Below are 13900 nucleotides of genomic sequence, written 5' to 3'. Positions count from 1 at the left end.
AGCTTTCCTGGGCTTTTCCTCCCCTTCCAGCTGCTTGTCCTCGCCCGGCCCCCTCGGTCCAGCCCACTGCGCCCAGATGCTAGAGCACCCCAGGCTCCGGCCGGGCCGCGGCCTCACCCCACTTCGGTCCCCTCCTCCGTGACAAGGCCTCACGTCTGTGAACAGCGCCGCAGGCTGGTAGAAGCACAGGTCCAGTGTCCACTGCGGTCATCTGCTCATCGCCCCTGCTGGGGCATCTGACGGGCACCCCCGTCTCACAGGCCCCAACCAGAATTCTCAGTCTCCCCCTGACACGGCCTTCCCTTCCCCACCCTGGGCCCAGCATCTTTCCCCGCCGGCGGGGCGTGTGGCCGGAGGCCCTCGCTGTCACCGCCGACACCGGCCAGGCCCACCCGTGTTCCCTTGGACGCCAAGCTCCCCAACCCCTCTGTTACGCCCACGTCACTGTCATCTCCCGCCTGGACTCTTCGCGGGGCCCCCGCCGGCCTGCCCGCTTCCGCTCACGCCTGTCCTCACCGCCCACCACCGACCGGGCTTTTAAAATCACAAATCAGAGGACGTGGCACCATGGCTCAGAACCTTTCTGTGACGTCCCTTCTCCTGAAAAACGAGCTGCAGACCCTGCCGCGTGGCCTGTCTGTCCCTCTCCCCCACTGCCCGCAGTGGCTGCTGGCACACGTGGTGCCGGGCGGGGTCCAGCCCGGGGACTTCATACCCTCCGCGCCCTGCGCCTGGGCCACCGTGGGTCTGCCGGGCCCCCCCAGACCCGCCCCCAGCTCACACACTGCCTCAAAGACGTGGTCGATGGTGCACCCCGTTCACGCTCACCACCTTCACCCGCTCGCCCCGCCGTGGCCTCGGTCACTGTCACAGGTCACGTCCGTCTGCATTTGTCTGTTTGTTTCCTGTGCCCGTCTCCGCCGAAGACTCAAGGTCCCTAAGGACTTCCCGTGCCTGCTCCATCCCTCCGTGACGCGTGCGGAGATTCGATCGATAACCCAGCACAGAGGCACGCTGCCGTCCATGACATTCTTTCAAGGCTTCCCCACGCCGCGGGCGGTCATGAGGACCCTAATGTCCGCTGCCGAGCCAGGGGGGTGGGGGGAGGGCGGGGGTGCCACGGGCCTCGCTCCGTCGCCATGGCCCCTACGCGCGTTTTCACACCTGGCCACGCTCGTCACCGCACTTCCCCACTGAGAGAAGACTCGTTCGAGTGCTGACTCTAAGCCAAGCGCTCACACTGTTGTATGAAGTGTGTGACTTCTGTAGGGCGCCGCATGGCTTCGTGATGTTGTTAATATCGAATCGTGAATACGAAGCGGTTTTAACGGCCCTGGGATAAATTCTGCTGACTTGCGGCATGTTATGCTTTCATTTTTAATCACCGGACCAATGGCCGTTAACGTTAAGAATTTAAAAGATGCAAAAGCCTGTAAAGCGAGAACATTCGCACCCAATTTCCCAGCATCCTCGGGGTGTGTCCTGTCGATAGACGCTTTCGGACTTCTTTCGTTTTCGATTTTAATAAACTTCTAAGATTCACCTGCAAGCATTTCACGGAGGATTTTCACACCGTTGTTCGCGATGGTGGCACAGATGTCACAGTGAGCCCCACCACGGGTTGGCCTCTGCTGCTAAATGACACTTGGTGGCAGTTTCTGAGCCGTCCGTCCTGCCTGGGCACCTCGGTGCTCCCTCCAGCTGTGGGTGTGCTGGGCACCAGGCGCGAGTAGCTGGGGTCCGTTTGCTCCAGAGGAACTGGGCACTCGGCCGGCTCCGTGGAACTTGCACTCCGGGCACGGGGCAAATGGCAGAGCAGACGCGCAGGGTGTGTCGGGGGCCAGACGGTGGTCAGAGCGAGGACCGGGGCCGGGCGGGGCGGAGGGAGCCGCGGTCACCGTGGGAAGTGGGGTCCCACGAGGGGAGGCCGGGACTGCGCTCGAAGAGAATTCAGACGGAAATGAAAACACGCGAGCTGGGGCTCCCTCCTCGGCGGCGCCCCGGCGAACGGCACGTCGAGCAGAAGCGAGACGCGGGAGCGAGTCTTCTTCGTGGCTCTGTGTACATAGAACAAAAGCAGACAGCACTGATCGGTGCCACACGCCTCCGGTGGCGCGGCCCGTGGGGCGGAGGGAGGCACCGGGTGGCCGACGCCGTGATGCCATTTCTTCGCCCAGGGCCGGGGACAGCCAGGGGCTCTGCGAGAGAGCCGGTCACGCTGCACACGTGCACGGTGAGGATGGAAGTGGCCGAGGTGACGGCGACCTCCTCGCTGTCTAACTGGGCTTCCCTGCCTCACGCCGTCTCCTCCCGCTTTCTAGTCCGTACGTGGGCGCCGCAGTCCCGGGCGCGCATTGGGCCTGACCCCCGGCCTGCGGATCGCCGGCCCCCGGGTCAGGACAGTGGCGAGGCCGCCCCCGGGGTCTCTGTCACGCCCTCGCTTTCCGGAGCGGACGAGAAAGGGACGAAGCTTCCTCGCTCCCGGGCGCCGCGTGCAGGTGTGTGTCTCGCAGGTCGACACCTGCTCGGGAGGCGGGGAGAGTGGACCGTGGAGAGTCACTAATGCGATGCGACCCCTCCGTTTCCCAGGTGCGACCGCGGAGGCCCAGGGAGGCCATGTGACCTGCAGAAGCCATGCAGCCGGTGGCAGAGCCCGGCTCGGGAGCCCGCTGTCCCGGCGTACGTGACGTGCCGCCACCCAGGGAATGGAACAGGTAGCGTCACCCACGAGGGGCGGGCGCCGCGCGTTGGGCCCAGAGCCGCCCGGCCTCTCCGCGGAGGAAGCAGGGGCAGCGCCAGCTCGCGGTTCTCACAGTTAACGACTTAGGGATGACGTCGACGCTGGGCAGGAGAGAGGGGACAGGCTGGAACTGAGCCCTGACGATCCCACAACGAGACCCGCAGCCCGCGGCACCTGTCCTCGCGTCCGGCTGTGTCATTCCCCTTTAAACAGCTCGGTGTCCAGTCACCTTCGGCCGTCCTGACACCCGTGCTGTCCCCAGCGCAGTTCACATGTCGGGAAAGTCAGCGGCCGCTCGTAGTGGGCGAGCGGGGGTCAGGCAGGAGCGAGATCGGGAAGACTGGTCGGGGCTCCCGTCGGGGGCTAGGAGGAAGGGCTGGCAGGGCACCCAGGCGAGCGGCTGGTCAGGGGGGCCAGCAGGGGTTGCGGAAAATGTAGACCACGCTCGAAGCTCCCGCTTCCGTGTCCGCCCGCTGCCGATGTGTCACGGGGTGTCCAGGCTCCTGTATGGAGGGGGCAGACTCTCCACGCTGCCATCCATGTCACCGGTGCGCGTTACGTGGCGTGGCGCTCGTCACAGCCATCATGCATCAGCCCCTCCGAGGGCTCCGAGCCACGGCTTCTTCTGGATGTGTTCGGTGATCATGTATTGAGCTCCTACTGTGTGCCAGGCCCTGTCGTGGGCGCTTGGGCCGCGTCAGGTGAATCAAATGAGCAGACACCCGTGCACTCACGGGACTCCGGGGGGAGGCGTCCGGGGAAGCTGGTCTCGGGCAGAGGGCGGAAGAGAGAGCTGGGGGCGGGGCATGCGGGAGACGACCACCGAACTGAAATGGTGTCAGTCGACATAAAAGCCGGAAAGAAGCACACTGACCTCTCGGTTCCACTGGGTCCCTCGGGGAAAAACGCTTGCGGGCAGAGGAGACCGAATAACCGGACGATCGCCGCAGAGGAGCCGAGAATGGGTGGCTGGCGGTGGGCGCGGTCTGCCGGCTCCCGAGAGGACCAGACAGCCGGGGGAGTGACCACAGTGCAGGCGGCACCGAGGCCAAGACCACGTGACGCTCGGATCCGTAGACGGGACGGAGGGTCCAAAGGGACTGGCAGTTCATGTGGGCAGTCAGACTCCAAAAGGCCAAGCATGGGCGTGGGGAGCTGGCCGTGGCCACATCTGGGACCCGGGTCAGCCAGGCAGGGGTGGGCCTCGGTGGGCGGGCGGACAACAGGGCCACGGCCACTGAGTGGGGCATCCGGGACCAGTCCAGCCTGTGGGAGGAACGAGTCCTTGCCCGAGCATCGCACCGCGTCGGGACCCCGCCCGGGGAGAGGGGAGGTGCCCTTAGAGCTGGGCCTAAGAGGACAATTTGGTTGCGGGCGCCCGTTCTGACCTGAGCCTATAATCCAGCCTGCGGTGGCAGCCGGGGACGGGACGCCTTTACATCTCTCTGGATGAAGGACAGAACCCATCCCTTTGATGGCGACCACGGGACGTGGTCTGTAGAGGAAGTGGAAGGAGGGGGCAGGAAGCTGAGCCCGTGTCGGCCCCGCCCCACGCAGGAGGAAGGAGGGGGCGGCCGTGCCTGCCCTGCTTCTGCTGCAGGAACCCCCTCTGGTGCCAACACGCTGATGGCTCCCGAGAGTCGTTTTCTCAGGCGAACCCCGGCGTTTACCCTGTAGCTCTGGACGGACGATGGGGACACGTGGAGGCCCCGCCTGCATCCTGGCTCGGTCTTCCCGGGGCCCCCCTCCGCTCCCACCCCACCCACCATTGGTTCCATTAGGGCTCAGGCTGCACCCCACGCTCCATCCCCTTCCTGTGCCCCTGCGCGTCCCCTTCCCATCCCCCTGCTTGTCACTGCAGCACAGTTTGGGGGACGAGAGAGTCTGGTCCGCACGCTGCCGCTGACGCCGCGTTGAGTTTGTCCCAGGAACGACCCTCCTGCCTCTGCTCCACTCAGACCCCAGAGCAGAGCCGTCCAGTAGAATAATAGCGTGAGCCTCAGCCGCGATCTAAAACCTTCACGTCGCCACATTGTAAAAGGTGGAAACGGGTGAAATTTAATATCACGTCTTATTTAACCTGATGTTTCTAAAACGTCACGATGCCCATGTACACGTGATACAAAAACCGTTATGAATGGGGTACGTCCGTTTTGTCGTGGTGGAGTCTTTGAGCTGCCTGGCGTGTTCTATGCTCACAGCACGCCTCAATCTGGACGGTGAATTTTCACCGGAAATATTTGAGCGTATTTATATTTACACTTGAGAAAGCAGAATCACATAGCCAAGCTGTTCCAAGCAGACTTAAAAGGTTTCCAATTACCAGTTCGGGTACCAGAAAATCATCTTCCTTTAATCACTTCCACGCTGACCGAACAAATCCATCTTTTTTAGAAGCGTTTGAAGCAAAAGCATGTCAGTTTCAAAACCGCGTCTGTCCACGTTTTGACAGTTCACAGACGCCTGAGTCCACTCAGTGTGATGAACACGGGATGGAAAAGGGTATTGGATGAACTGAAAAGTAACTCTGAGTTTATCGATAGCAACAAAACAGTCTTCGAATTTTTCTTATGACTTTTGCAGATAATTTACATAACGCTGGCATCACGATTAAAACTATTCTGCACATCGATTCATATGAGAAAACGTAGAAAAGCATTGCTATTCAATTATATTTTGAGAAGTTTCCATTTCGGCGGAAATTCGTGTGCCTTTTTCGCGAGGGGACAGGGAAGCTTCAGACTTGTCTCATTCACATGTGCCGTGACGTCCCTGAGGAAAGCAGAAATAATGCCGCCGCCATATTTTATCGTTGCTTATTAAACATTTGGTAAGTTTTCCTTTCATTTCGAGAACATCTCGAGTCAGAATTGCCAGTGGCACGAATCTCAGTAAAACGGGCTCAACGGAGGGACACGGAGGAAGACGCAGATCGTCACACGCAGCGCTCCCTGTGACATTCCATACACTGGCGACTCGCAGCGCTCGAGCGTGTCCGCCGAGCAGTTTTGACGGCTGCGACCCTGCCGCTTCCGTCTGCTTCTGCAAACGAGCAGATATTTTCAGTACGTATCATGCGGAGGGACGAGGCCATGAGGAAACCCTCGGTCTCTTGTTTTGAAATTTCGATTAATCCAGATTGTTGACTGAACACCATCTGGCATGAGTGAAACTAATTTTTTAATATATCTCACCAAAATTCTTGTCAGATGTAAATGATTCAAAAAAAAAAAAAATCTACGGCACAGTTTGTTTTTCTGAAGCCAATGTTTCTTCATAATTTTGGAAGACTTTTAAGGCTAAATGTACCCAAAGTATTCACTGGGCAGAGTCTCATGGCCATGATTCAGATAAAATTTGCTATTTTTAAAAATTTGAAATAATTATTTTTGATGAGTTCTTTTCTGTAGCTTAATTGAAGATTCTTTACTTTTTATAAAATACCTTTTTACTCTTTCGTAATCGTCTGCATTTTTTTTACAACTGAAATAATAATGTCTTTCACCATCTGTCCATTAAAAATTGCACATGTGCAAGAATCCACCTCATTTTGCAGCCAAAATCACCATCTCTGATCTGGTTCAAACCTATTGAAAATTTTTTCGTTCCGCATTTTATTTCAATTTCAGGCAACTAATTTCATCAGATTTTCTTTTTTATTGTAAAATACACATAACATAACGTAGCATTTTAACCGTTTTTAAGCGCACGGCTCGGTGGCAGTGAGTGGTTCCACGTTGTCGTCAGCCGTCTCCGCTGTCAGCTCCGGGGCTTTTTTATCTTCGGAAACGAACACTCGGTCCCCGTTGAACGCTCGCCCCCCTCCCTCCTGTCATCGGCCTCGGGCACCCCACTCTTCTACCGTGCGTCCCTTAGAATTGACGCCATCAAGGAGCCTCGTGTCCATGGAACTGCAAGCGCAGACCACGTCCGCCTACCCATCCCCCTGCCCTGGACACTCACGTCGTGTCCCGTTTGGAGCTGTCGTGAAGGCGGCCACCGTGACCGCGTGCACTGAGATGCCGTGACCGTGACCGTGACCGTGACCGAGGGCGTACCGACCGTTACTCAGACCTCGTCATCGCTTCCCCGCCGTACGCTGAGATGCGGAATTGTCGGATCGTGTGACACGTCTGCGTGTAATTTTTCGAGGACTTGCCTTCGGCGGACGTACCGTTTGCCCTCCCCGCCAGCCCCCGCCCAGCCCAGCGGTGCACGAGGTTTCAGTCCGTCCTCACCAACACTCATTATCTGTTTGTTTTTTTCTTTGCTTTTTGTTTTCGGTAATAGACGTCCTCACAGACGAGAAGCGTCATCTCTCTGTGTTTCGATTTGCGTCTCCCCGACGACAAGTGGTATTGGGTGTCTCTTCATGTGCTACACCAATTCTTTCTTGAATGTTGAGAAAAAAAACTGCTTACTGAATTCGCTGTGCACCTGCCGAAGATGGCTCAGTATTTTCCACGTTATTATTTTTTCACGTTTGTTTCACAGCAAACACAGCGTTTTCGTTCTTTGCCGCAGCCGATCGCGATGGCCATTTGTCGTGAAATTTGTCAAGTACCATCTTCCAGTCTCTCTTTATTTATTATTCCGCATCTCTGTTGTACGTCGCCATTGTAAATTTAAAAGTGTGTTCCTACGTAGAAAAATAACTGAATTAGATTATAACTAAAATCGTATGTATTTTGAGTTAATTACCAGTGGCGATTTACAAAAGCGTCATGCAGCTCATACTGTCTGCATAAAATATTCCAGGAAGCACATTAGTGTTAGGTCAGCACCCAGAAAAATCGAGCAGAATCGGTGGAAACCAGTTAGATTGGGGACGGGCTCACATGTGACCCTAGAACCGTGCGCCAAAGGCCGACCAGTGACAGGGCCTATGTTACATGCGCCCAGCACGCGCCCTCCAACATAACGACAATATTTTATGCAACGCAATTGATTAGAGCGCAATTATTTGTTTGTCCTACCGACGTATGGATGGAAAAAAGTCTCTCAGGCTGATAAAGTTTTGGAATGGTAAAAGTGCAGGAAAGCTGTAAACTGTTCTCCACTGGCGTAGGCTGCATTTCGTGTGCTCTGTGGCCACATGTGGCTAGTGGCTGGCGTGTCGGGAGCATCGCTCTAGGAACACACAACGCAACAACCGCCGTGAGCCGTCTGAGTGACCCACGGCTCGGTCCCCTCCCCAAAGACACTGTGCTGAGTGCCCGGAGGCCGGACGGCCCCGCCGCAGTGGCTCACAATGCCCGCCCCCATGACGGCCTCGCAGGCTCACGGCCAAGAGCTGTGACACCTGTATTCTAAGGGATTCTGTGCCACAGAGTGAGTAGGTCCGGCTGACCCTGGAGCAACGCGGCTTTGAGCTGTGCGGGCCGCTGATTTAGGAGTTTTTCCAGTTACTACCGTGAATGTGCTTCTGTTCCTTACGATCGTTTTAATAACGTTTCCTTTAGCTCACGTGATTGCCAGAACGCAGTCTAGAACAGATAGAACATGCAAATGTGTGTGGACTGTTTTTGTCGTTGGTCAGGCTTCCGTTAATAGCAGTCTATTAGTCGTTACGTTTTTGGGGAGTCAGAAGTTATACATGGATTTTTCATTGCAGAGGGGTCGGTGCCTCTAACCCCTGTGCCATTCAGGGGTGAGCTGTGTGCGGTTAGGTGTCTACGACACACTGCCGGGTGCGGAGCGGGCAGAAGCAAGTTGTACAATGGGATTTCGTTTTTTTTAAATACCACATTTTAAATTGATTAGATGGATAAATAGACAGACAGACAGATGATAGATTAGACAGATGATTGATAGATGATAGATGATAGATAATAGATAGATGATAGATAGATAGGTAGCTAGATAATAGACAGTTGATAGATAGATCCATAGATAAGTGATAGATGATAGGTAGATTGATGATGGATGATAGATGACAGACAAACACGCTAGAATGGTGACTTCTGTGCCTTGGCGGAGGGCGTGGGGAAACTCGGGCTAACTCAGATTTAATGAGAGGAACGTACTTGTGCATTACCACTATAATTAAAGCTAATTCGGAAAAAGGAACTTAAGAATGGGGGGCCTTGACAGGCGTGGGAAGATGAACAGAAGCACCAATTAAACAGAATTAACTGCGATACAGATTATACAGCGTCTCAGCAGCTGTTATCACGTGCTTATAATATTTAACGCGTATGTCAGGAGTAACCCTGTGGAGAGGAGATGTGCAGATTGCAGGGCGGCCTCTCCGTAACCTGACGCAGCATGTGCCCAGCGGTGGCCAAGGCCGATGACCAAGGCCGACCTCCAGGGCTGGCCTCTGGCGCTGCTTGCGCCCAGGTGACCTGCCGCAAACTGCTGCTGCGTGGGAAGCCTCCAGACCACGGTCCCGTTTGGCGTCCGACCCGCTGGCCGCGGCGTGCCGGCCGCCAGCTGCTCCCGTGAGTCCTTTTCTGCATCCACTGTTCTTTCCCTTCGAAATACAGATGTTGATTAAGTGGTAATTAGGGTCCAACAGGCAGAGAGAGGAACGAATACCAGAATCTTCCTCAGGAAAAGGGAAGGAAACAGGCCAAGTCTTGGGGATCCCCGATTTGCTCTTTTTCATCTTAGAGCGACCCAGCTTTGGGTCAAAGGACACCCCGGTCTGGACTTCTGCAGCCCCAAGGGTCGACCGTACCCCGGGGCCTGCAGGACGGGCTAGTGGACGCGACCCTCAGCCCGCCCGCATTGACCGAGCGGACAGATCAGCCCGGGAAAAGAATCCTAGGAAAGGAGCGAGCCCGGAGGACCCCCGCGCTCCCTCGGAGCGCCCCTGGCTCTGAAGCATTTCCTGAACCGGGGTCGCGTCCCCCCTTCCCCGAGACCCCAGCCTTTGCCAGGGCAGGAGGAGGGAAACCGGACCGTGGGGGCAGCGGACGTGCGCCTGTGAGCAAGCCCGAAATGGCTCATCCGTAAAACTCAGAACGACGCCACCGACGGCAGGGTCCGTGGTGCAGACGACCGGAGGGAAAACAAACACGGGCGTTAACCGCAGAGAGAATGAAGCGGGACGAGGATGGCAAGACCCGACGAGACAGAGGTCGCAGGACGTACCCGACCCCGATAAAACACGAAGCCCTTTAGACCAAACTTTGAAAATCTAGCTGTAGCGTGTCTCCAAGAGACGTACCCCATCAAAAGCATGAAGGGGGGAAAGGCAGGATTGATCTAAACTACAACAGAAACACGAAAACAAAGGACACCAAATGGTAACGTTAATTTTAGAGGAAGGAGGACATGTAACCACAGCCGTTTTGGACAGAGCGTTATTTTACAGTAGAAGGTACAACCCCCTAAAAGATAGGAACCCATCCGAACACCTATGAGGTAAAAAGCAAAGCACTGTCAGAGAGGAAGGAAGGAAGGGAGGGAGGGAAGGAGGGAGGGAGGGAGAGAGGGAGGGAGGAAGAAAGGAAGGAAGGAAGGAAGGAAGGAAGGAAGGAAGGAAGGAAGGAAGGGACCTATCAGAGTAAAACCAGTATTTTGCATTCTCACAAGAGCTGGAGTCAGCAGCCTTTTAACTCAGAGCTGCTTTTTTTCATTAAGTGCCATTAAATGTATCGCCTCAAATTTAAAACAAGGCTCAGGCAAAGAACGTGGGGATTAAAAGTAATTATCTCTATACAATTATAAGAAATATGGACAAAACCAAAATTGAGCAAGAGATAAACTATTCTCATTCTGACAGAACAAAATTTAAGAAAACCAGGATTTGAATGATGAAATTAATACATGTTAGATAATAAATACATATCAAAAATACCTGTGTTTCTCCAATATGCAGAGAACACATAAAAATTAATATATCGGGCCAAATGAAAACTTAATTCCAAAGGCAGAAATTGTACAAGTCGAATCATCTGATAAAAACAAACTGTAAAATAACATCAAGCTCGTGAAAAAAATCAAAAGACTTAGAGTTTTTAAATCACCCATATAAATTACTCTGGAGAAAAGAGGAAATTAAAACCACAGTTTCTGTTTATATACAGAATAACACAAAAAGAACGCTACCATTCAAAACCGATGCGATGTACGCACCCCAGTAATCAGAGGCAAAGTCATAATTTTAAATGCTTTTATTAGGAAAGAATGAAAATAAATAAGTTTCTGATTTTAAAAAGAGGTTCGAAAAAGAGCTAAATGAACTAAAATAGCGGGTAGATGGAATCAATCGTGATAAAAGCAGGCACTGCTGAATTAAACAGGAGAAAGAAGCAGACGTTAAATAAATTCTTGATCTGGATTTTGACAAGATCAATAGAATAAAACTAGCAAGATTTATCAAGGAAAATCGAGTGCATATTTCAAAATCTGGAGATACTTTTTCCAAAAAAAAGGGCAGGGGTTAACCAGAGATAAGAGTTGAGATTTAGAAAGTTGTCGGAGGGCATTTTCTCGATTTTATACTGATAACATGAAAATTTGGGGGTTATTTCATGTTACTTCTTGTTAACCAAGATATAGGGTGAACAGTGTTTATTAATGATTTTCGAACGCTGAACATTTTCCGAAATCTGTTGGGTTTTCTTTAGTAATGCCTTATTTAAGATACGACGTTTATAAGTGAGTGCGTCTGTGGCTTCTGTGACATGATTTTCGGGTTTCAATGTGGCCGTCACAGAAAACACGAGCCCCCTTTCTCGAGCATAGACAGAATTTACATAAAAGCAGAGCTGCTTGCTTCTTGGCCGTTTCTAAGCGTTCCTCCCAGAAGCCTTCTGGGTCTGATAATGTCCTCAGCTTTGTTCCTGCTTACTGTTTTAGGATTTCCAACGTTGTATTTCCTTGGGCATAGTTATTTATGTTTTTTCTAGAAAACCATCTTAAAAAAAAGAGAGAGTTTATTCGAGCCAAAAGGACAGCATCGGCCGGGTGGAGCACATTATCAAATACTCCCTGAAAATCACCCCATTGCTTTCAGTTTCAAATTTCATTGCACGAAGTTTTGCTAGGTGCTAAGTCTTCTGGTTTCCTGTCTGCTGGTCCCCCTGCCTTATTTCCAACACTGTTTGGGGGACTTGCCCCTTTTTCTTATTAGCTCACTCCGTAGTTTAACTGCTTTGCTCTCGCTGGCTCCATCCCAAAGAGTTCTTGGATCAGCCGTTCGACTTTATTTGTTTTGCGTTCTAACTCGCTGATTCCTTTATTATTTTCTCCCTTCTGACTTCTTAGGGTAGTCGGTCGCTCTTCCCGTAACTTCTCCGATCGAACGTCGCATCTTCTGTTTCTCGTGCCTGCTTTACGAATGGATTTGTTTAAACCGATGTATTTTCTTCTTAACAACCCAGCTTTGGCCATAGAACATAGGGTTCGATATGTATTTATTTTATTATTCAAGAAATGGAGAAATTTTGGGTTTAAATTTTTTCTTTGATCTCTCTTCCTACGCCTTTCTCCCCCGCCAAGCTGGTAGGTTATTTTCTTTCTAATTTTGTTGCTAATATCTAGGGGGTTTTGTTTTTGTTGGGTTGTTTTTTGTTTTTTTGTTTCTGTTTTTTGTTTGTTTGTGTTTTTTGTTTTCGTTTTTTTGTATTGTGACTTGAAAACAGTCTGTACTGGTTCGACTTTTTGAATTTTGTTAGGATTTTCTTCGTGGCCCAATCCATAGGGAGTCTGTTGTTATAAAAATTCCACGGGCACTCCCTCGAAAAGCTGTGTCCTCTGTTATCCGCGTGTATAGCGCTCGACCCAGAGCGGCAACGTCAGCCTTGTGAGAGACACACCCAGACCCTCTGGATCTGCCTTGCCGCTTTCCTTCCCCTGCTGGACTGGCGGAGAGCCCCGCGGGAGCGCGTCGGACCCGGCTGGCCGTGGAGGTGGGCGCTCCGACCGTCTTGCCGCTGTGGTCAGCTGTGCTCTCGCGTCACTGGGGTCTTAGCCTAATTGCGGAGCGGACATGGCCTTTGTCCTTACAAAGTGTCCCCATCGGTCTCGACTGCCTCATTCACCCTTGGGTTCAACTTTGTCCGCCGTGGAGGTCACGGACCCCGCTTCCTCTCTGAGACCCGTCCTCGGCGTGCTTCGTGCGTGCCTTCCAGCCTCGCCAGAGACTGACGTGTTCTGGGTTTTGCTTTTTCAACCCAATCAGAGTCTTTCTCTTTCATTTCATCATCTTTGTCTTTTTAACTCCACATACCTTTGTTGAAATAACAGATATGATTTATTGGAATTCTCTCATCTTATGTTTCTATTCGACACATTTCCTCTTTCTTTGATAATATGATATTAGCGTTAGGCTTGCATTGCTCACCTGACTTTGTATCTATGTGTTTGCTGGTCATTTTTAGCTTTATACTTTCCGATAATATTTTAAGGCTCCACTTTCTGGTTTGTCAACTTTAGAAAATTTCTAGTTCATTCCCAAAATGAAAAAAATACTGGGTGTGCTCGCTGGGTTTTTGTTTTGTCGGTTTTTGCATTGGGGATGGGCGGGGCAGGTGGTCACTGGAAGCTGGCCCCGGCCCGGCCCTCGTCACAAGGCCAACCGACCCATCGCATGGCTCGCTGGAGATGACTCCCGCTGCCCTCTTAGCCAGAAGTGGCGGCCGGGGCGGGGGACAGGCAGGGCGGACCTCTGCCCGCCACACGTGCCCTCAGGAGACTTCCTAGGTTACTTTCTTCGTGGTCTCTTCTGTGCAGCCCTTTGCGGCAGGAGACGGTCAGAGCGAGGGGCTTGAGACCAGCCTCCGGCTCCTTCATGCTCTCCTGCGTGTGGCAGCAACACAACAGCCCCTGGCCGGTCGTCAGCTCTCGGTGACACAGAGATGGAAGCCAGCAGCATCTCCACACACACTCACATTCACACACTCACACACACTCACATGCACACTCACACACATACACACTCACACACATACTCATACATACTCACACACGCTCATACACACACTTATTCACACACACATACACTCACACACACTCACACTCATACAGACACACTCACTCATACACACTGACACTTAGTCACACACCCGCACAATCATACACACTCATATACACACTCACATGCATACTCATACACATACTCACACACACACTCACACAGTCACACACTCACACACTCATACACATACACGCACTGACACACTGACACACACACATACACTTATTCAC

At 52.6% G+C, this 13900-nt stretch overlaps 2 protein-coding genes across 5 annotated transcripts in view; one reads left to right on the top strand and one right to left on the bottom strand.

Annotated features, from left to right (window-relative positions):
• Positions 1 to 13900, top strand: part of TNRC6A (trinucleotide repeat containing 6A) — a 126050-nt gene that overhangs the window by 13836 nt on the left and 98314 nt on the right. The window contains exon 2 of the mRNA XM_025047294.1: positions 2590 to 2714. The gene's annotated coding sequence lies outside the window, so the exon portion shown is untranslated. The remainder of the gene's footprint in view (positions 1 to 2589; positions 2715 to 13900) is intronic.
• LOC107195731 overlaps positions 3213 to 13900 on the bottom strand; it is a 32723-nt gene continuing 22035 nt past the window's right edge. For all 4 annotated transcript variants that reach the window (XM_025047297.1, XM_015589921.2, XM_025047295.1 and 1 more), the window contains one exon: positions 3213 to 7379. In XM_025047297.1, the coding sequence (XP_024903065.1) occupies positions 3398 to 4459 (1062 nt within the window). In that variant the 5' untranslated portion in view covers positions 4460 to 7379 and the 3' untranslated portion in view covers positions 3213 to 3397. The remainder of the gene's footprint in view (positions 7380 to 13900) is intronic.

This window comes from Pteropus alecto, unplaced genomic scaffold (genome assembly GCF_000325575.1).
Source record: "Pteropus alecto unplaced genomic scaffold, ASM32557v1 scaffold15, whole genome shotgun sequence".
Lineage (NCBI taxonomy): Eukaryota > Metazoa > Chordata > Mammalia > Chiroptera > Pteropodidae > Pteropus > Pteropus alecto.
Note: the sequence above shows the minus strand (reverse complement) of the source record. Positions and strands in the feature narration are given on the sequence as shown.